At 36.2% G+C, this 23,087-nt stretch overlaps 1 protein-coding gene across 1 annotated transcript; it reads right to left on the bottom strand.

Annotated features, from left to right (window-relative positions):
• Positions 1–653: 653 nt before the first annotated feature.
• Positions 654–23,079, bottom strand: LOC100368011 (U4/U6 small nuclear ribonucleoprotein Prp4-like). The gene is made up of 16 exons (XM_085492530.1): positions 22,931–23,079; positions 20,835–20,984; positions 19,349–19,425; positions 18,870–18,942; positions 16,939–17,057; positions 16,756–16,838; positions 15,593–15,686; positions 15,195–15,289; positions 14,429–14,487; positions 13,543–13,666; positions 10,002–10,091; positions 7,832–7,954; positions 5,201–5,308; positions 4,255–4,373; positions 3,432–3,481; positions 654–2,483 (listed from the first exon to the last, which is right to left on the bottom strand). Exons 2-16 carry the CDS (start codon positions 20,962–20,964, stop codon positions 2,340–2,342), a joined length of 1,488 nt encoding a protein of 495 aa, XP_085348656.1. The 5' UTR covers positions 20,965–20,984; positions 22,931–23,079; the 3' UTR covers positions 654–2,339.
• Positions 23,080–23,087: the final 8 nt, after the last annotated feature.

Genomic DNA, 23,087 nt, shown 5'->3' with positions numbered 1-23,087 from the left:
CAACATTATACATCATGTCATTCATTTCATGTTCTGATTTAAATCCTTTCAGTTGTAAAAAACAGGGTCACGTCACATCATTATTATTTTCAACATAATTTGTTTACTTTTACCATATTTACTTGTTGACTTCTCCTTTAAATGATAAATTGTGTCTTATCATTAGATTTGTCAGCCTCATTACAGTATACCTAGATTGTCAGCCCCATTACAGTATACCTAGATTGTCAGCCCCATTACAGTATACCTAGATTGTCAGCCCCATTACAGTATACCTAGATTGTCAGCCCCATTACAGTATACCTAGATTGTCAGCCCCATTACAGTATACCTAGATTGTCAGCCCCATTACAGTATACCTAGATTGTCAGCCCCATTACAGTATACCTAGATTGTCAGCCCCATTACAGTATACCTAGACAGCAATTATAGCCCACAATGTCCAGTGACTTAAAATGTGTTTATGAATGCAACAACTACCAGGGTATATGCAATCAGATGTAGGTATATGCTTCAATTTTACAGAGTATTTTACAGTTATTTTTGAATATTTTGTTTGTTTTACTTGCTGTTAAGTTTTTTTTTTATATGTAAAAAATAACACCAAGAACATAAAAAAAAATATATTAATAAATGAACAAAAAATATAAAAATTTAAATTTAGCCTTTAGCTATATCAGATTTTAATCAGATTACAGCTATAATGTGTCACAGACCATCAGACATTCAAATACAAATATTTTATTTATTTATTTATTTTATAAAAAAAAAATATGCTAAGATGCATACATTGAATTTCATGAAGGCAAATTTTTTTTTTTTTGTATAAAATATTCAGAAATGTTTAATAAATTTCAAATGATGGTTGAAAACAACTTTGACCAACACATTAATAGATGCATGGCACTAAATCAGCCAATGATTGAAGCAAATCTGCAAAGACTCATGGGTAATGGTGTGACCGAAACGCTTCTAAGGCCATTAAATCAAATTCTTTTGATTTGAATGAATGTTTAATGAATATTTTATGAATTTTCATATAAAGCATTTATGCCTTCATGGAATTCACTGTAATAAAATAATCCTTTGACTACTAAGATATATCCACTGGGTTTTAATTTCACTATTTTCATTGATAAGTAAAAAACACTATATTGAATCAGAGGTACATTACTTGGGGTTTGCAACTCGCATAGTACTGTATGGTGACATCATGTCAAGATCCCATTCAAGTCTCTTCTCGTAGATAGCGAGACTGAGGCTACACCCTTCTGACATGACGAATATCAATGTTCAAGGTTTGTAATGAAAAAAATAAACTTTTCTTGTCACTATCATAGTGAAAAATGTAATACATCGAAAATGTACAGAAAATATAGTTCTCGTAATCCGTCATATCGTGGGCAGCTATTTTGATCCACCTGGACATCCCAGTATCCTAGTTACCTCGGGCATGCGCATTCGCATTTTTTCTGAGTTGGAACGTTTATGCGAGAGCGAGATTGTGACGGGATCTTGGTATCATGTCACCGTAGTTACAAACCCCAAGTAATGTACCTCTGATTGAATCTATGTGAATGTGTACAATATAACTATGTTTCTCAGGCAAATTTGGGAACTTAAAATCCAGCATCATATAGTGAAGTTAAATGTCAGTCAAAATAATTTTAACAGCTGTAGTTGTAGTCATTATCATAAAAAATAAAATGTCTTCTTTCAATAGCAATTCCTAGTAGTTCATAATAGTAGATGCTTCCTATTACATGTTTAACAATGTTAGTAGTGTTTTTAACGTTTGCATTGATTAGCTAAAAATGGGAATGATGTACATGTAACTACAGAATGTTGCTCAGAGAATGAAATGCGTCAAATGCACTTGACAATGTGCCCAGATGTGTAACCATGGTTTCAACCATAAACTGTAACAATGTTGTGGTCTAACTTTTAGTGATTTGTTATTTTACTGCCTGAAAAAATACGTCTGTGACTCTTTTGTTTTTGTTTAATTACTTGTTTGTTTGAAACAAAGAACCTCGTAAAAAATCTATCAGACACCAAATGCTTTTGATGTCATCCAAAGACATCATCATATTTGTTTGATAGTAATTTGAGAAAATTTTACATCAAAAACTTACAAGTTACATCAAACCACAATTTTAGTGGGAGAAAATCTGGTAGTGGGAGTGAATGGAATTTTTTCAGTGATGAGGACAGATGTGTATGCAATAGAGAATAGTGATGTAATATTCATGTCCATTACAACTGACACAGCTGATTTCCATTATAACAGCCAATTATGAATAGTCTCACTGAGAGAGAGTGTGTCAGTAATAGTCTACTTAGTCTGTGGCCCATAGCTTAAAAGTTCTATCCCATGAAGACGTAACAATATGTTGTCCATTGGGTGACACATCAACCCCCATTACTTTGCCCTCATGACCCGCTAATGTCATCAATGGCGACCATCCAGGATGGGACCATACCTAATAAGAGAAGAAAAAGATACATTTTGGTGATTGGTGGGCAGTACGCTGGTAGCCGGGCAGTACGCTGGTAGCTGGGCAGTACGCTGGTAGCCGGGCAGTACGCAGGTAGCCGGGCAGTACGCTGGTAGCCGGGCAGTACGCTGGTAGCCGGGCAGTACGCTGGTAGCCGGGCAGTACGCTGGTAGCCGGGCAGTACGCAGGTAGCCGGGCAGTACGCAGGTAGCCGGGCAGTACGCAGGTAGCCGGGCAGTACACTGGTAGCCGGGCAGTACACTGGTAGCCGGGCAGTACACTGGTAGCCGGGCAGTACACTGGTAGCCGGGCAGTACACTGGTAGCCGGGCAGTACACTGGTAGCCGGGCAGTACACAGGTAGCCGGGCAGTACACAGGTACATGTAGCTGGGCAGTACACTGGTAGCTGGGCAGTACACTGGTAGCTGGACAGTACACTGGTAGCTGGACAGTACGCAGGTAGCCGGGCAGTACGCAGGTAGCCGGGCAGTACACTGGTAGCCGGGCAGTACACTGGTAGCTGGGCAGTACGCAGGTAGCTGGGCAGTACGCAGGTAGCCGGGCAGTACGCAGGTAGCCGGGCAGTACACAGGTAGCTGGGCAGTACACTGGTAGCTGGGCAGTACACTGGTAGCTGGGCAGTACACTGGTAGCTGGACAGTACACTGGTAGCTGGACAGTACACTGGTAGCTGGGCAGTACACAGGTACAAGTAATCATAATTTCTTAGTGATGACAGAATCAAATCTTTGTCACAGATAACAGAATCTACATTGTTGGACACCAAATCTGAGGCTGATGTCAAACTCAGATACAAACAAGTGACATTTGCAGTATCTGTATCAGCATACATTGTATATTTACAGATTGCTCCCATGTTATGGTACATAGTTGTCTGCTATTATTAGATAAATGTAAGTTATAAACTATACCTTGGCAGTGTTATCATAGGAAGAAGTGATCAGAAAATCACCATTACTTTCTGAAATAAAAAAAAAAATGATTTTGTTAAAACTATTGTAGTAGTACCATAGTAACAATACCATGGAATCATTCTGTCCTGCACATGATAGGAACACAAACTCACAAAAATCATTATTCGAAGGTTAGTATAACTTTGTATTCTCTCATATTGCTGACTTTCTATCTCTTGTGAATATTTTCAATATGAATCCCATGTGACATAATTTACATATAATTAACACATGGCAAACAGCCCTCGACCAATTAGAGTCGTGATAAAGTGTGGTTCTATTTCACCACAAATTCACTTAGATCACGGCTGAAAAAACGCAAGAAAACAAAGGATTTTCATCACAATTTATTTATAACACCAAGATCAGATACAAAGTATCCATTGAGTTACAGAAAACATCTAGTTCATTCAACTGACACTTCTGGCAGCACGTAGGCCATCGTTGCAACATTTTGATAAAATGTAACATAATGTACTAAAATGTTATGATTTGATTGGCTAATACCAATTGTTTCTCGAGCTGATTGGCCAGTGCTAAGTCGGTAAATCATGCTCCTCTGTGACTATGATCTAACCTATACTTAACATTGTAAATGATCTTTTGATAATGCACAACTTTTGCTACCTGTAGCTAGGTGGATGACATATGAAGTGAAGTGAACTTTGTGGGCACCACACTCCCATTACTGATCAGAAATCTTTTGAATTATGTAACTTTAACATTTCAAGTATACAAGACAAGCAGACAGACTGAATAGTACACACTTGACCCAACTTACTTTGAAACTTGACTCTAGATACAAGACTGGTATGTGCTGGTATGGTGTAAATGCATTTCCTCTGACGAACATCCCATATTTTCACTGTGTTGTCTTCACTACCTGTTGCTATGTGGTAACTAAGAGCAAGAAATTTGAATATTTATTGTAAATATGTCCACTTTGCACTGATTACTTAATAAATATTTATTTGTGATAACATACACCTGTACATGTACTGTAAAATACTTTATTTTCACCGAAGGGTTGATTTAGTGAAAATAAAATCCAGTGAATATACTAATACAAACAAAACACCCAGAAAGTCTTTTCTAAAACTGGCATTCTAATAAATTTTGAGGTTAGAATTTACACGCTGTGCGCATTCAAGATTTTGTATTCACATTCACACTCTGTAGAGCATACAATTAGACGCATAAGAAAATGAACAATTCTTGTATATTTCAACAAACTTGTGGTAATACACTAAATCTGCACATAAAAAATACAATGTTTTTGGTTGTGATTCTTTGAATTTATGTTTGATTTACATAAAAGACAACATGCCCGGCAAGTGGCAACGACGGACGTGGCAATGGTCTCACGTGTTCAATTCAAACGCTGTGCTGCAATGAATGCACACATTCGTCAAAGAAAGTTTATGTATATTAACACTTTTGGGAATAATAATTTGTACTAGTACTTTTACTAGATTTCCCTGTTTTAATCAGTTGAACATACACCTGCAATAACTATGAACAGTGTCAAATCAAGAGTTCTTGATTCAGTAGATATTCAAGCCACTCAGTTGCGGGCCAGAATCACAGGTCTTCTCGTGCCAGATACAAGCCCTTGCTTCAGCCACAGTCCCTCTATGATAGAAGTCACACTATGATAGAGGGACTGTGCTTCAGCCAATCAGATGGATAGTTTCAGACTAACTGTGTTATAACATAAAGTTACTTACCCATTAGGTGATATATCAATACTAAGTACTCCTTTAAGATGACCTTCCATAAACATTATACAACGTCCAGTTCTCAAATCCCACATCCTACCAAATGAATCTAAACCACTGAAAACAAAAAGCGATATCAGTAAATGCTGTATTAATGACAGGTGATTCAAGATACAGAAAATGTAAGTTTCACATTTTTGTTTAAAGCTCAACTAAAATAATAAATAAGGGAGCAAAATGGTCATAACATTGACCACTTTTGGTGCAAAAACTTACTGCAGAACTTGATTCGGCTTGACAATTCAACCTGAGCAATGTTTTGTTTTGTTTATTAATTTACTGCAACAATTAATTAGTTTATCAAATAATATTTTATTAATAAACATCTTTTGGTTTGCACATGTTTATTAGAAACTGGCCATGAATAGTGTGACTTCTTGCATTTAGAGTAATCAACATCAATCATGTTTATTACAAATAATTTTCTTTATGTACGTACGTCTTATGTCTATTTTGGCTCATGTAAATATTAAAAATACAAATGGTGTACAATCCAATTATTGAACTGCAGTGATTTTTACTGTACAACAGGAAATGACAAATATTTTAACATGATTTTGTTGACTAAGCAGTACCAACATTATACATACATCTGCAATTAAAATCCGCACATCCACACATTAGCATTAAATAACAACTCCCAATCTAACATGGTTTCAGTATTTTACTTCAAATAACAACACTCAAATAGAGTGTTCCTACACATACTCATAACACTTTGATTACAAGCAAGGTTTCAAATGCGTATTCAACGTATGTGATTATTTCATGCTAAATGCAAATACATGTATAAATGTTCATTCAGTAAATTAAATATGTACAAGTCTATTTGCTAGGTTAAACACACAGTGAAGCAACACAAGGCTTTTATACATGTACCATGTAACCGCATACCAAGAATCTACAGCAGACATATCCATTTAATCACTACATGGGTAGTTTTTCAATAGCGTATTTTCACGATTACCAGTAGAAGTACACATAAATGACTTTTTAGAACATGTTACAAATAGATTACAGCTTTTGGTTGTTGGACAACAGCAATCAGTTTTTTCTGATATATACCGGTACTTCTAGGTATAAGTATTCAGTACTTCAAATGATATAACTGTCACATCATCATATCCAGTGACTGTTTATGAAGTGTAATCAAGGGTATATAAGTAAGGGTCAGCAACTCGTGTGATATGAGATGAAGATCACATCTGTGAAGTCACACAAATAATGAGATGATCACAAACTTTCTAAAATTATAAATGAATGAGGCTGTGAAAGAAATGCTGATAGGGTGATTATTTTTTTGTGTATTTGCAGAGTACCTTGAATACAGTTATTTAACCGTGCTCATTTCTTTTTTCCATATTTTATACTGACAAGTGTTCACACATTCTGCACACATGCAAATCACACAAAATATGATTAGCTAGTTTATAAAAGTTGCATTCCCTTATCGTATAATCTTTGGTATAACATGGAATACAAGTCATTGAAAATGACACAGTCCCCGTTAAATTTTTGAAAGTTCTCTTTGTGCTTGTCATATTAAAGCGGGGGTGGTTGTCGCGAGCGTATCCTTGAAACTTGAGTTCCAAGTGGTGTATACAACATATTGTTTTTTTACATCAAAACACGTGTTCCATGTAGCAGTAATATGGCCAAAAATTAAAACAGCCCTTATTTGGCCATCTTTGATCTGATTATGAAACACACTGATATGTATTATGTATGTGCCAAATACGAATGAAAATGGTACATAAATTGTGGAAATATAGTAGTACCGGTAAGGCCAAAAAGTCAGATTGCTGTCAATCTGCCATCCTTGACCAGATTTTGATACAAATTGTCATGGACATGCATCCTAACATGTATAAAGTACATGTATGTGCCAAATTTGAATGAAAACTGACAAAGCACTTCCAAGATACCGCATAAAAAAACAAAACAAGATGCCTGCCAGTCGACCATCTTTGATCCAATTGTGAAATAAATCGTCATGGACATGTATCCTAACATGTATAATCTATGTACCAAATTTGAATGAAAACTGACAAAACATGTCCAAAATACAACATTTTCAGAAAACAAGATGGCTGCCAGTCGGCCATTTTGAATCGAATCGCTAAACCACTGCATGTGCATATGTCCCAAATAAAGTACTAACCACATGCAAAGAATGAACGGAATCGGTCCAAGGGATTCTGAGATACGACTCCGGACGGACGGGGACTAATAAACAGTGTGAGTTGATAATTTAAGAAATTTTAATAAATAAATAAATAAAGAGGAGCAAAATGTTATTGTATAACAATTTTTATTCAACAACTCATTGAGTTCAAGAGTGCTTATTTTATACAACAATACTTGCTGAAGATCATTTCTTCGGACCATTCAGGTATGTGACTTGATTCAAACTCTTTTTCATTAAAATGTCGTTTACTGGTACAGAAAGAATAAGTAAAAAACATCTGGACACAAACCTGCTTCATGGTCCATGGTTGTCGTGTTGTTGATCACGATTTTGTCTTCGTCAAGGCCATGGAAACATTTGTAAATCCTAATTAAATGCTAATCAATACTTACCCTGTGGCAACTAAAGAACCATCACATTGAAATGACATGCAGTACGCCGGTTTACTGTGACCTTCCTGATGTAGAATTTCTTCCTGTACTTCAAGATCCCAAAGTCTCCATGAACTGTCATAGCTAGAAATGATCACATTATATGTTTACATATCCACATACAGTGAATGCACGGTCCAGACCTGGCTTACATTTAGCTTCGTAGGACACGCACATGGAAAGTGCGACCCAACGACTGGTTCATCTCATCACAGACTATCACACTATATTACAAATAATGTTCCTAACAGTGAAAGAATGAACATGGCTAATTGCTCATGAAGATTATTTCCTTTGAGTTCCAAATAAAAAAAAAAGTTTTTGAATTATGAATCTAATTGTATGTATTTTGATCAATTTTCAATTCAAAATGGCTGCTAAACACTCAACACTTTGCCTGCAGGAGCTTTTTTAAACTACATACAACCGGCTATCCATGACTATCCATGGAGACTCTTAGCAGTTGATTTGTTAATACCATAAACAAATCACAAAGTCAAAGCATGGAAAAAAGTTCAAGTACTTACAAATTGTATGTGTTTTTGTCATTTATTTGATAGTACCTTTCACTCAGCAAAATATCAAGTCATGTTTTTAAATTTTTTGCATTTTCACTAGTTAGCCAAGTCCTTCCTTAAAGTTACATTCCTACTTTACAAACCTGTGCAGTAATATCCACTGCCCAATATATACATCGTCAAATGTTGAGATGGGTAATGAAGAACTTAACTACAGAATATTAATTTAAGAGAACCACTTAAATTAAGCTAGATTTGTAAACAACAGACATTGACTGAGTGAGGGGCTTTGTTTGTCCTTGAAGGTCACTTAAGGTTAAGATGCAGGTTCGTGGGCACTTTGGAGTGAATTTTTTTTTTTTTGCTTTTTATTATCCAATCAGTCTTGGCTATAGACTGTTAAAATTTTGTAGAATTGTGAATAGTGGAACATACTCAAAAAACGATTTTAAAATATAGATAACAGATGAAAACATTCTCTCTTTTGAATGCTTAGCAAGATTTAGCAAGGCTGTACATAAATAATAAAAAAGAAACATGGTGAAAAAAAGAAATGACGGGATCTCCCTATTATGCACTATATTTAACAAAACGATAATACATTTAAATTTGGAACTGTTACAGCCATTTTAATGATGAGCATTAGCAAACTTCTTACTGAGTGAATTGTTATGCAAATTAGCAAGTATCTCAGCTTCTTTTTAGTACACATCCCAGAACTTTAAAAAAATAGCTCCTAGACGCTTTGACCTTTTGTTTTGAAATTTTCACAAATGATTGACAATGTGTTTATCTTCAAAACGCCGACGGGGCATTGTTTTTGGTTGAACAGTGTTACAACAATCGTACAGACAACTAGCCTGAGTGTTAATTTATGCATAAACTTGAAGTAGTGAAATTTGAGCTGCTGCCCTGCAAAATTGACAACTGGTAGACAGTTTTCAAGACGACACTTCCATCATAGTAAACAGATGTACCCATAAACCAATTTTGACAGGAAACAGAAGCATGGTTTAGAAGCTAATTTTTTTAAAATCACTTTTGACCAAAAAAGCACATTTTTGTGCATATTTCAAACTACAGTGTCCATAGAAAAAAAATACTAACAAAATTTTAAAATTCATACAATAAGCTTTCCGAAAATATATAGTTTGTGAATATGTGAGGTCATCTTGGTTTCCTAATTAACTAATTAAAATACCTGTCAGGTTAACTGCATCTCTACCTTAAATTTGCTACATTCACATAATAGGGTCTTGGCATGTGACAACCATTTGTAATCCATTATGTTTGCCAAGAGTGTAACAGCAGTTGCATTCACGTTACATGGTCAGGACCAACTCAGTCCCGACCAACAAATGCCGACACGGCCCCAAATTTCGACACATACTGAGATCACTAATGTGAACGGCACAATTGTACCAAGGTAGGTATAAAAAATAAAACACTCAAGGACAATCGAAATGAAATGAGAGTATCTCATATTTTTCCCTAAAACAGCATTATTTTAAAATATTTTATACTTTCAGGCTTTTCTGGGATTGATGTTTCACATATTTGCAAAGTGGGAATGCAATTTTAACCCAATAGTATAAATAGAAGTTTTAGTTTACCATGTGGTACCAAGGAATCTTCCTGATGGATGGTATTGTACTTGGGTTACTCTCTGTGTATGTCCTTCAATATCAGCCACTGGTTCATCACTGAAATCAATCAAACATTCATTAGTATGCATAACACTACACTTGTAGTTTACTTCTTTGGCTAAATAGTTGTACAAACTATATAAATATATTTATTTCCCATTTCCGTCTGTGACGTCTCTAACATTTTCTCAGAAATTCTGCAGCAGATATCGATGAAATTTGGCAGGTTGATGAACAGGTCCCTGCCGAATATGCACGTAATTTTTTTTCCAGATCTGAAAATTCTAAGTGGGTCTTTTTCATGATTTTTTCCAAAAACTACCTCCACCAGCACCACTAAGCATGCTCAGAATAATTAGCTTAGATTGTAATGCTAGGGTTTTTAGTGATATCATGACCTTGATCTGAATCAGTGACAGATGGGTCGTACCATTACCAATCTCAGTGGAAACTGTAGAGGGGTGTCAGGGCTACATTTTGATGGGAATTATAGTGGTCATACTGAAACAAACCCAGGTCCTGGTAATATACAAAGACCTGAATTAACGAAGAAGTCAAGTTGTTATCAAAGGCACATCAAGGTTTACTCAGATTTATGAATGCAGTTTGTTCAGCATGTATGAGACATAGTTTGGTTGCACTTGTGTACTCTGAAATTTTAGACCCCAGTCAATGAAAGTTTTCAGTTATCAGATTAAGGGAAATCACTTTATGATGAGTTGTACCCACATAGAGTACATATTAATTCAACTGTTTGCAGATGTTCTATATATTATTTTAACATGAGTATTTTATAATTAAACAAGTCATTGCTAATGACACCGTCCCCGTCCCAAATTTTGTGATCTGACATATCAATTTGATGCTGATGAAGTCATTGAGATTAGATTGAAACCATTAATAGGAGATGGATTTGTAAAAAAATTATGATTTAGTGCTTTTACACAAGAATTGGACATTGGGCAGTCATATTGAATCAAATTACAAAAAACAAGTGGTATATACAGCATATTGTTTATTTACATCAAAACACGTGTTCAGAGTAGTAGTAATATGGTCAAAAATAAAAACAGCCGTTATTTGGCCATCTTTGATCTGATTATGAAACACACTGATATGTATGATGTATGTGCCAAATACGAATGAAAATGGTACATAAATTGTGGAAATATAGTAGTACCGGTAAGGCCAAAAAGTCAGATTGCTGACAATCGGCCATCCTTGACCAGATTTTGAAACAAATTGTTATGGACATGCATCCTAACATGTATAAAGTACATGTATGTGCCAAATTTGAATGAAAACTGACAGAGCACTTCCAAGATACCGCATAAAAAAACAAAACAAGAGCCTGCCAGTCGACCATCTTTGATCCAATTGCGAAATAAATAGTACTGGACATGTAACGTAACATGTATAATCTATGTACCAAGTTTGAATGACAACTGACAAAGCATGTCCAAAATACAACATTTTTTAAATACAAGATGGCTGCCAGGACGCCATTTTGAATCGAATCGCAAAACCACTGCATGTGCATATGTCCCACATAAGGTACTAGGCACATGCAAAGAATGAACGGAATCAATCCACAGGATTCTGAAATATTACTATTGACAGACTGACGCACGAACGGACGGACAGACTCAGGAACTCACGGATGGTCGGGAACATGTATCCTAACATGTATGATCGATGTACTAAATTTGAATGAAAACCGACAAAGCATGTCCAAAATACAACATTTTCAAAAAACAAGATGGCTGCCAGTCGGCCATCTTTGATCCAATTGTGAAATAAATCGTCATGGACATGTATCCTAAAATGTATAATCTATGTACCAAATTTGAATGAAAACTGACAAAGCATGTCCAAAATACAAAATTTTCAAAAAACAAGATGGCTGCCAGTCGGCCATTTTGAATCGAATCGCTAAACCACTGCATGTGCATATGTCTCAGATAAAGTACTAGGCACATGCAAAGAATGAACGGATTCAGTCCAAGGGATTCTGAGATATGACTCCGGACGGACGCACAGACGGAGACCGAATTATAAGTCCCTGTTTTCGGACTTCGTCCGAACAGGGACTAATAACAGGGACTATGACATTCATGTCTTGTGCGAAAAATGTTTGTGACCCCCAAGAAAATACCAGGACACGAGTGGGAGTTGACATTGTGATGGGAGTTGACATTGTGATGGGAACTGACATTGTGATGGGAGCTGACATTGTGACGGGGTCTGACATTGTGACGGGGTCTGACATTGTGACCGGGTCTGACATTGTGACGGGGTCTGACATTGTGACGGGGTCTGACATTGTGACGGAGTCTGACATTGTGACGGGGCCTGACATTGTGATGGGGCCTGACATTGTGATGGGAACTGACATTGTGATGGGAGCTGACATTGTGACGGGGTCTGACATTGTGACGGGGTCTGACATTGTGACCGGGTCTGACATTGTGACGGGGTCTTACATTGTGACGGGGTCTGACATTGTGACGGAGTCTGACATTGTGACAGGGCCTGACATTGTGATGGGGCCTGACATTGTGATGGGGTCTGACATTGTGATGGAGTCTGACATTGTGATAGAGTCTGACATTGTCACAGGGTCTGACAATCTCACAGGGTCTGACATTGTGATGGGGTCTGACATTGTGATGGGGTCTGACATTGTGATGGGGTCTGACATTGTAATGGAGTCTGACATTGCGACGGAGTCTGACATTGCGACGGGGTCTGACATTGCGACGGGGTCTGACATTGTGACGGAGTCTGACATTGTGACGGAGTCTGACATTGTGATGGGGCCTGACATTGTGATGGGGCCTGACATTGTGATTGGGTCTGACATTGTGATGGAGTCTGACATTGTCACAGGGTCTGACATTGTCACAGGGTCTGACATTGTCACAGGGTCTGACATTGTGATGGGGTCTGACATTGTGATGGGGTCTGACATTGTAATGGAGTCTGACATTGCGACGGGGTCTGACATTGCGACGGGGTCTGACATTGTCACAGGGTCTGACATTGTGATGGGGTCTGACATTGTGATGGGGTCTGACATTGTAATGGAGTCTGACATTGCGACGGGGTCTGACATTGCGACGGGGTCTGACATTGTGACGGGGTCTGACATTGTGACGGGGTCTGACATTGTGACGGGGTCTGACATTGTGATGGGGTCTGACATTGTGATGGGGTCTGACATTGTGACAGGGTCTGACATTGTGACAGGGTCTGACATTGTGACAGGGTCTGACATTGTGACGGGGTCTGACATTGTGACGGGGTCTGACATTGTGACGGGGTCTGACATTGTGACGGGGTCTGACATTGCGACGGGGTCTGACATTGCGACGGGGTCTGACATTGCGACGGGGTCTGACACTGCGACGGGGTCTGACATTGTGACGGGGTCTGACATTGTGACGGGGTCTGACATTGTGACGGGGTCTGACATTGCAATGTCATTGTGTAAATTGTTGAAACTCACCTTTCTAATGACCATAATTTAACAGATCCATCAGCGTCACATGACGCCATACAACAAGCCGAGTTATCTATACCAATGGTAGCCTGTGGATGAAATACAATGCATCCAACATTGTGATTATGACCTGAAAATCACAAAATATTTCACATTTATTAATTACATGTACAATAGTATAGAAAACATATTTATTGAATGAGCCATTCCATAGACAGACACACTGTAAACACCACACATTGAGGTGACTACACATGAATTAGACTAGACTTTCCATTGTCAAGATGGTCACACTGTAAACACCACACTTTGAGGTGACTACACCTGAATCAGACTTTCCATTGTCAAGATGGATACACTGTAAACACCACACTTTGAGGTGACTACACCTGAATCAGACTTTCCATTGTCAAGATGGACACACTGTAAACACCACACTTTGAGGTGACTACACCTGAATCAGACTTTCCATTGTCAAGATGGACACACTGTAAACACCACACTTTGAGGTGACTACACCTGAATCAGACTTTCCATTGTCAAGATGGATACACTGTAAACACCACACATTGAGGTGACTACACCTGAATCAGACTTTCCATTGTCAAGATGGATACACTGTAAACACCACACATTGAGGTGACTACACCTGAATCAGACTTTCCATTGTCAAGATGGATACACTGTAAACACCACATTTTGAGGTGACTACACCTGAATCAGACTTTCCATTGTCAAGATGGATACACTGTAAACACCACACTTTGAGGTGACTACACCTGAATCAGACTTTCCATTGTCAAGATGGATACACTGTAAACACCACACTTTGAGGTGACTACACCTGAATCAGACTGAAAACACAACAAATTCGTTGCTACTATTACTGTACCTCTTAGTGTTCGAATTAGTTCACAGTTTGGTATAGACCATAGTTTACAAAGACCACTCCTGTAATAAACACAGTAACATTGACTGTTTTATAGGTGATGTATATAGGAGGTTGCTAACAATTATGATGGCCTAAAATATTGCTGCCTTTAAACGAAAATTATAGTAAATCATGTCATCAAGTTAATGACAAAGTCCCCCTGCACGAATTTAAATTTGAAATTGTGTCAGCATAGAGTATTATTTATATTATTGAGTATTATTCATAATAAAATTTGTCAATGCATTGACACTTTTTTCTATTGGCTTTGGCCTTCACTGGAGGAATAAGTCCATCCTTCTTCTGATGTCGGGGAAAAATTTAACTCGAGATTCACAGAATGCCAATGCTATCAGTGAACAGTAGTAAAACACTTTCGTTGGATTGTATGTATTAAATGAAATTAATTAGGTAAAGTCCTTTCATAAGTAAATCACATGTTTCATCATATTTTATGAAATAAAGTTAATGTTGACCATGAGCGTGACATACATGTACAAATTGGGACTTTAAAGCATTACAACAGATCATAACAAATTTGCCATATACATGTATTTTATTCAAGTTATTTTTCTATTATTTGTCTTATTTTTTTTATATTTTCAAAAAAAAAATATTGTTTTTTAGAGTGTAAGTGTTTTGTTTTTCCATATTTACTTTATTGCACAAATTTATCAAGATCCAAAAAGGGTGCACTTCATTATAATTACAAATACAATGTACATACCATGATGAAGTGGCCAATATTTTACCGTCCGGACTGAATTGACAACTTGATATGGGTCGGGTGTCACCAATCTGACTACACTGGTTGTTAAGAGACTGAAAATAAAATAAAATATGTAATAATCATAGAACATCCTGGCATTAATGCAACAATAATGTAGAATTATATATGAACCTGTTGACACAACAAACCCATTTCCCATATTTTTATAAATATTTTCAAATTTTACAATTCAAATTGAACAGGTTTCTACTGGCCAATGACATAACATTAATTTTGAACATTTTAAAATGACATAACATTCATTGATTGGATTCAGCTACTATTAACATTGATAAATGTTATGAAAATGAAAGGAATGGGTTTGTTGCGTTGACCGTACAAAAATCTCATCTTACTCTGATGAATCTATGAAGTTCTTGTCGCTTTGCATTGGTCTGTGAATCTGGGATGGCTTTGTTTTTCCTTGCCTCTTCCAGCCTAGCTTGAGCTCTGTAAACATAACAATGGGAAATTATTTACACCAAATACGATTTGGTTTACATAGTATTGCTGTATCATGATTCACCTGTGATAAAATCAAAAAAAACATCAAGACAAGGAAAATCTCTTCTCCACAGACCTTGACCTTGTATGTGTGTTTGAAGTGAAAACACAGGAGCTTCCCCATGGAAACGTGTTCTATTGCATATATTAAATACAAACTATTAAAACTTTAAAATTCTGTACAAATCAGTATGTACCCTATTATTTACTTTTAAATACATAGTGTAAAATCTGTATTTGAAGCCGCATCCCTAATAGAAGACACACCCATTCTTTTTGAAGAATTGAGAACCAAAATTCACCATTTCTCATATGTGTAGATGCTCTAATAGAAGCCCTCAGTTGCATTGTACCATTTTAATGGAAGCTGCGGTTTCTAATACAGATTTTACAGTACTTGTGTTTCAAAATAATTTCAAAGAACTTTCTATTTGAACAGTTTGTGTTTTATTTGTTCTCCATGTATTAACTCTGAATTCATGTACAGTAATATAAAGTTTATCTAAAACATTTGGTTTGTTACCCCTATTTTTGTTTTCAGATTCGACTTTGTATAGCAATATTTGCAAAACATAAAAACATCCAAAGGTTCTTACAAAACTGTATTGACCAACCTTGACCATTTCATCGCCAGTTTCCTGTTTTCATCACAAATTCACAAAATAGTCCCATTTATAGTCTGCACTTTCCTTCAGAATATTGGAACAAAAATATCCAAATTTTTTTGAGTAAAACTGAAACTTGACTCAAATTTTGTCTGTTGGCTTCAAAATATAGGTTTATTTCCAGAAATATTGATAAATATAATAGAAAAAAGTACAGAAAAATGTAGGCGAGAAAGTTTCGTGGTGAAATGGTTAACTGAAATAATGCTTTTATTTGGTGATCAGTTTAGATGAGTGTCATTAATGTGACTGCTTGAAACATTGCTGGGGTTAATAATTGCAAAGTACTGGTTTAAACAACCCCTGTAACCATGGTTTTAATGTATCAATGATTCTTCCAGCATACGTACCTTGGTAGTGAGTAATCAGCAATCCAGTATCGAGCTTGTTTCAAACTTGCTGGGCCTTCATGGTACCACGTTTTCTGTTCATACTGCCACAAAAAACAAGATTTTCAATTATCAATGATTTAATTACAATTAACAATGATTGAACATTATTTATAATACAAAGCATTGGACAACATAAATTACCTTTTTCTCAGTTTTCTGTGGTTCTTCTTTCTTTTCTTTCAGTACATATTCCTCTCCCAAATTGGCAAGATGTTGTCGCAAACGTTCTCTCCTGTCTGCCGGCCCTTCTCCAAACAGACCTAAACATCAGATTTATAAATATTATATATTACTTCATAAATAACCCTTGTAATACTTATATATATACTTACATATGGTTTCACCTAATTCTCACACTTGCATATGGATTCACCTAACTCTCATATTTACATACGAGTTCACCTAACTCTCATAATTACATATGGTTCACCTAACTATCATACTTACACATGGATTCACCTAACTCTCACACTTACATATGATTTTACCTAACTCTCATACTTACATATGGGTTCACCTAACTCTCATACTCACATATGGGTTCACCTACATCTCATACTTACATATGGGTTCACCTAACTCTCATACTTACATATGGGTTCACCTAACTCTCATACTTACATATGGGTTAACCTAACTATCATACTTACATATGGGTTCACCTAACTCTCACACTTGCATATGGGTTCACCTAACTCTCACACTTACATATGGGTTAACCTAACTCTCATAATTACATATGGGTTCACCTAACTCTCATAATTACATATGATTTTACCTAACTCTCACACTTACATATGGGTTCACCTCTCACACTTACATATGGGTTCACCTAACTCACACTTATATATGGGTTCACCTAACTATCATACTTACATATGGGTTCACCTAACTCTCCTACTTACATATGGGTTCACCTAACTCTACTACTTACATATGGGTTCACCTAACTCTCCTACTTACATATGGGTTCACCTAACTCTCATAATTACATATGGGTTCACCTAACTCTCACACTTACATATAGGTTTCACCTAACTCTCATACTTACATATGGGTTCACCTAACTCTCATACTTACATATGGGTTTCACCTAACTCTCATACTAACATATGGGTTTCACCTAACTCTCATACTAACATATGGGTTCACCTAACTCTCATACTAACATATGGGTTCACCTAACTCTCATACTTACATATGGGTTCACCTAACTCTCATACTTACATATGGATTCACCTAACTCTCATAATTACATATGGGTTCACCTAACTCTCATACTTACATATGGGTTCACCTAACTCTCATACTTACATATAGGTTTCACCTAACTCTCATACTTACATATGGGTTCACCTAACTCTCATACTTACATATGGGTTCACCTAACTCTCATACTTACATATGGGTTTCACCTAACTCTCATAATTACATATGGGTTCACCTAACTCTCATACTTACATATGGGTTCACCTAACTCTCATACTTACATATGGGTTCACCTAACTCTCATACTTACATATGGGTTCACCTAACTCTCATACTTACCTATGGGTTCACCTAACTCTCATACTTACATATGGGTTCACCTAACTCTCATACTTACATATGGGTTCACCTAACTCTCATACTTACATATGGGTTCACCTAACTCTCATACTTACATATGGGTTCACCTAACTCTCATACTTACATATGGGTTCACCTAACTCTCATACTTACATATGGGTTCACCTAACTCTCATACTTACATATGGGTTCACCTAACTCTCATACTTACATATAGGTTTCACCTAATTCTCATAATTACATATGGGTTCACCTAACTCTCATACTTACATATGGGTTCACCTAACTCTCATACTTACATATGGGTTCACCTAACTCTCATAATTACATATGGGTTCACCTAACTCTCATACTTACATATGGGTTCACCTAACTCTCATACTTACATATGGGTTTCACCTAACTCTCATACTTACATATGGGTTCACCTAACTCTCATAATTACATATGGGTTCACCTAACTCTCATACTTACATATGGGTTCACCTAACTATCATACTTACATATAGGTTCACCAAACTCTCTTAACTTTATTTTGACTTCACTGTCGTCCGTGGATACAAGTATCTGCCTTGCCTAGAACAAGATGTAAAAAATAAATTTTGTAGAATCATTTTACATCATCAAATACAATATGTATTAAAATCAAGATGTTCAATATCTCCTAATAACAAGGTGAAAATCTTGCTCTAATCTTTTCACCACCATTTCCCTCTTTTCATCACAAATTCACAAAATAGTTCTGTCTATAGTATGCACTTTCCTTCAGAAGATTGGAAAAAACAAGGCAAATTTTTTGTTTGAGTAAGAACTGAAAATTGATTCAAATTTTGTCTGTTGGCTTCAAAATTAGGGTTCATTTACTAAAATATGAGGGGAAAAAGGGCAGAAAAATTTGGGTGAGAAAGTCTGGTGGTGAATAGGTTGAAGTGTGACTATGAATCCAAATCCAATGTACAAAAGAATAAATGATACGACTTACTCTTTTCCTGCGCTCAAACTCTGCAAGCATTTCTTCACGCTGTGCATTAATGTGCTCCTCAAAATCAAAATGATCACCTGATAATAAAACACACTATTAAATACTTCCATAATTGTGTGTAAACAAAGCAAGACAGGATAAGAGACCACTATTCAACTCTGCTTCATTTGTGGAAAATACTGAGTACCGGTAGACATTTTAGGATTATGTTGAAAATTCTCATTAAAAAACCCTGAGAATTGTTTTCATACCCAGTTCACTATTCAAATTTTTTTTTCGTTCTTGCTTTGATAAGTATGTACATCGCATGAGTTGAACCGATTTTTATATGGGGAAATCTGATATTTTTATAATTCCCTGACCATGCATTGTTATTTCCTTATAATGAATCATAGGGTATAGCATTAGGTTATACCAGAGGTACATTACTTGGGGTTTGCAACTTCGGTGACATGATACCAAGATCCTGTTTCAATCTCGCTCTCGCATAAGCGTTCCCAACTCAGAAAAATGCGAATGCACATGCCCGAGGTAACCAGGATACTGGGAAGTCCAGGTGGAACAAAATAGCTGCTCACGATACGACAGATTACGATAACTATATTTTCTGTACATTTTCGATGTATTACATTTTTTCACTATGATAGTGGTGAGGCATGTTTTATTGTAAACCTTGAACATTGATATACATTGTATGTCATGTCAGAAGGTCATAGCATCAGTCTCGCTATCTACGAGATGAGAATTGAATGGGATCTTGACATGATGTCACCATACAGTACTATGCACGTTGCAAACCCCAAGTAATGTACCTCTGGTGATACATATATGAACAGCACCACCAGTGAAAATTTGTATTATTGCCACATGAACTTGACATTAAATAGAGATCAGATCTATGTACTTTAATTATCTTACGGTCAGAATTCAGGTCAGTGGGTGATACTACCACAATGAGAAATGTATCCTAGTTATCAGCAATAGACAACAGGTATCACACAAGTTACAAATCAATTTTATGACTTAATATCGTTCAATTTCAAATGATCACATATCCATGTATCATATTTGCCTTATTAGAGGCACATGTAAACCAATAGTTGTATGTTTCATATACTGGATCATTAACACGTAACACATGTCTGAGTCATTAACGTAAGAGCATGCACTACTAATAGCGTAAATATGATACAGTGACAGCAGTCTACGACAATGAAACTGGAGAATAATGTGCAGTCTACAGAGGTCATTTACATAAAGCAGTTCATACAAGACATGGTGCATGTCCAGGAAGATGGTACTTGAAAAGCGGTTCAGTTAAGACACCATTCACCGACCGAACAAAGCAAATGGTAATCTGAGCAAAGTTTTATGCAGTAAAATCTGTCTAGACTGGACATCATAAAATGTAAGGAAAGAAGGCCAGACGTTTCAGACATAATTCCAGTTTAACATTTAAAAAAATGAAAACATAAAACTAACTTGCCTTCTGATAAGTTAATATTACCAAAGTCCATACCACCACGACCTCCATTGTCATCAGAAATTTTCCCTTCCAGGGAACCATAATAGATTTTTTGACGTTTAAAACGTGTTGAATCCTCATCATCAGACATGATGTGTGTTTAGATAAAACCTGCAAATGAGTGATAACATGATTACAAAGTTTATCGGGACGTAATAATATTAACAATAATAATAAATTTATTCAACACTAAGATAGAAGATATGACATGAGTATTCATTCTTATCACCTTCACAATATAGAGGGCGCTGTTATGAAAGATAATACAGTTTCTTTTATTATATTTTACATTCAATTCGTCAAAAATCAGTAAAAATTCCATACAAAAAACTTGAAAAGATATTTCAGCAAAAATTAATTCCAGCTAAATTAAAGTATTTTACAGTAAGCTATTTTAATGATATTAATTATTTTTAAAAGATAAAATAAAGATAAAATCAATTTAATATTATTTCAAAAAACCTGAAAATATAAAATAAACGTACGCTTTTAAATTTTGTTAAAATGAATAGGCCAACCACAAATTTTACAATGGTTAATATAAACCTGTCGCAATGATCCCAGCACTTGCCAAAAATAAATTTATTTTGCAATGTAATGTTCTGTACCAAATTGTGGTAGCCAAAGCTGCCCGAAAGCGAGCTCTATAGATAACATTTGTATATATAGAAGAGTATGGAAGATATCTATATACCCTAAGAATTTGAAAACGATAGATTTCCGGTCAATAGGCGCCGCCATTTTTTTTTCAAATTACGAAAAGCTAAAACAGCTTATTTATGATTAAACATTAGCAAAATATTGTTTAATGATGATGCAATTAATTTCTGGCAACAGACTGCAAATAGTTCAACTTAGAATAGTGATTTGGGTTATTTTGATCAGTGGCAGAACACAAATCCTAAATGTCGCCATCTTGAATCCCACTCAACTCATGCATGAACTAATAACTGGATTTCTGCATTTCACGTGCCTCAATGTTCTATGGTTACGTCAGTTTTATTTTAGTAATTTCAATAAAGTGCTTGGCTGCAATATATACGCTAGTCAGTCATTAAAATATATTTCTGGAAATGATTAATTTTGGAAAAAATTGTAAATCTGAAGGATTAATGTCCATAGCTTTTCTTGTGTCGGTATTTAGTCTTTGCAATGGTATATAAGCAATTTTTGATACATTTAGTGTCATTAAATTAACAAATTTTGTTATTTTTAAAAATAAAACCATGACAAAACCCATTAGTTTGGTGTTCCTTTTCCCGGAATTTAGTGCTCCAAACCACATGTAACTCCGGCGTCAGCCATTTTTAGAAATGAGGACAATATGATGTCACTATAAAAGTTATTCCCGATAACTTGTTAGATACTTCTGTACAGCAAACTACTCATAGTTTACTTCAGATGCATGTGTATACTAGTATTACTCACATTTTTTTGATAGAAATGTAGAAATAATGGCTTTCCATGCATGTAGGATGCAGGAAACATAGACAACTGTATACAAAAATACTAACAAAAATGTGGGGCATTAGACAAGGTTTATCGCCAAACTGTGCATGTGGAGATGGGGTAACAGCCGTGTTTCGTGTCCCATCATCGCTAGCTGTGCATACGTTTACGTTAATTGAGTACTCTGCGGATAGCAAGCATGGTGGACAGTGCCAGTGGTGATTGGTGGGGGAAATGTGAGAGGTTTGTTTTGGGTGGGGATTTGCCTATCTTTCTTGCCCCACGAGATGGGGCATTTGGCAAATTTGACAACAATACTTTCCAAATCCACCACTAAGAGGGTGGGGGTTGACATTGACTGGAGCATTATGACTCCTATTGGTGATGCGCTTCTAACAGAGGAAATACGGTATTACACTTGTCCGAATGATCAAGGGGCACATCTGATGGTAGTAACCTGATCACATGTTTTGCACTTGCATGTGATGTTATCATTCATTCATTGTACATAAATTGATAGAAACAGTTATTATCGTATCAAACGTAAATATGAAGTCTAAGAATACAAATGTAACAGGTGAAATTGAATAAACCAAAATTGAGAGTACCTCTAAAGCGCTATTCGTTGAATATCTACCTTTCTGGTGGACTGTAGCTATGTAATCAAGCAGCTAGTAACGAGTGAATACAATGGTAATCAACGTCCGATCAACTCGTTGCTTTCATGGAGGCAGCCATTTGTATCCCGGCATCCCTCTCAACTTC

This window comes from Saccoglossus kowalevskii, chromosome 17, assembly GCF_978046115.1.
Source record: "Saccoglossus kowalevskii chromosome 17, keSacKowa6.1, whole genome shotgun sequence".
In the NCBI taxonomy this organism is placed as follows: Eukaryota; Metazoa; Hemichordata; class Enteropneusta; family Harrimaniidae; genus Saccoglossus; species Saccoglossus kowalevskii.
This window is presented reverse-complemented; position numbering and strand designations above follow the sequence as displayed.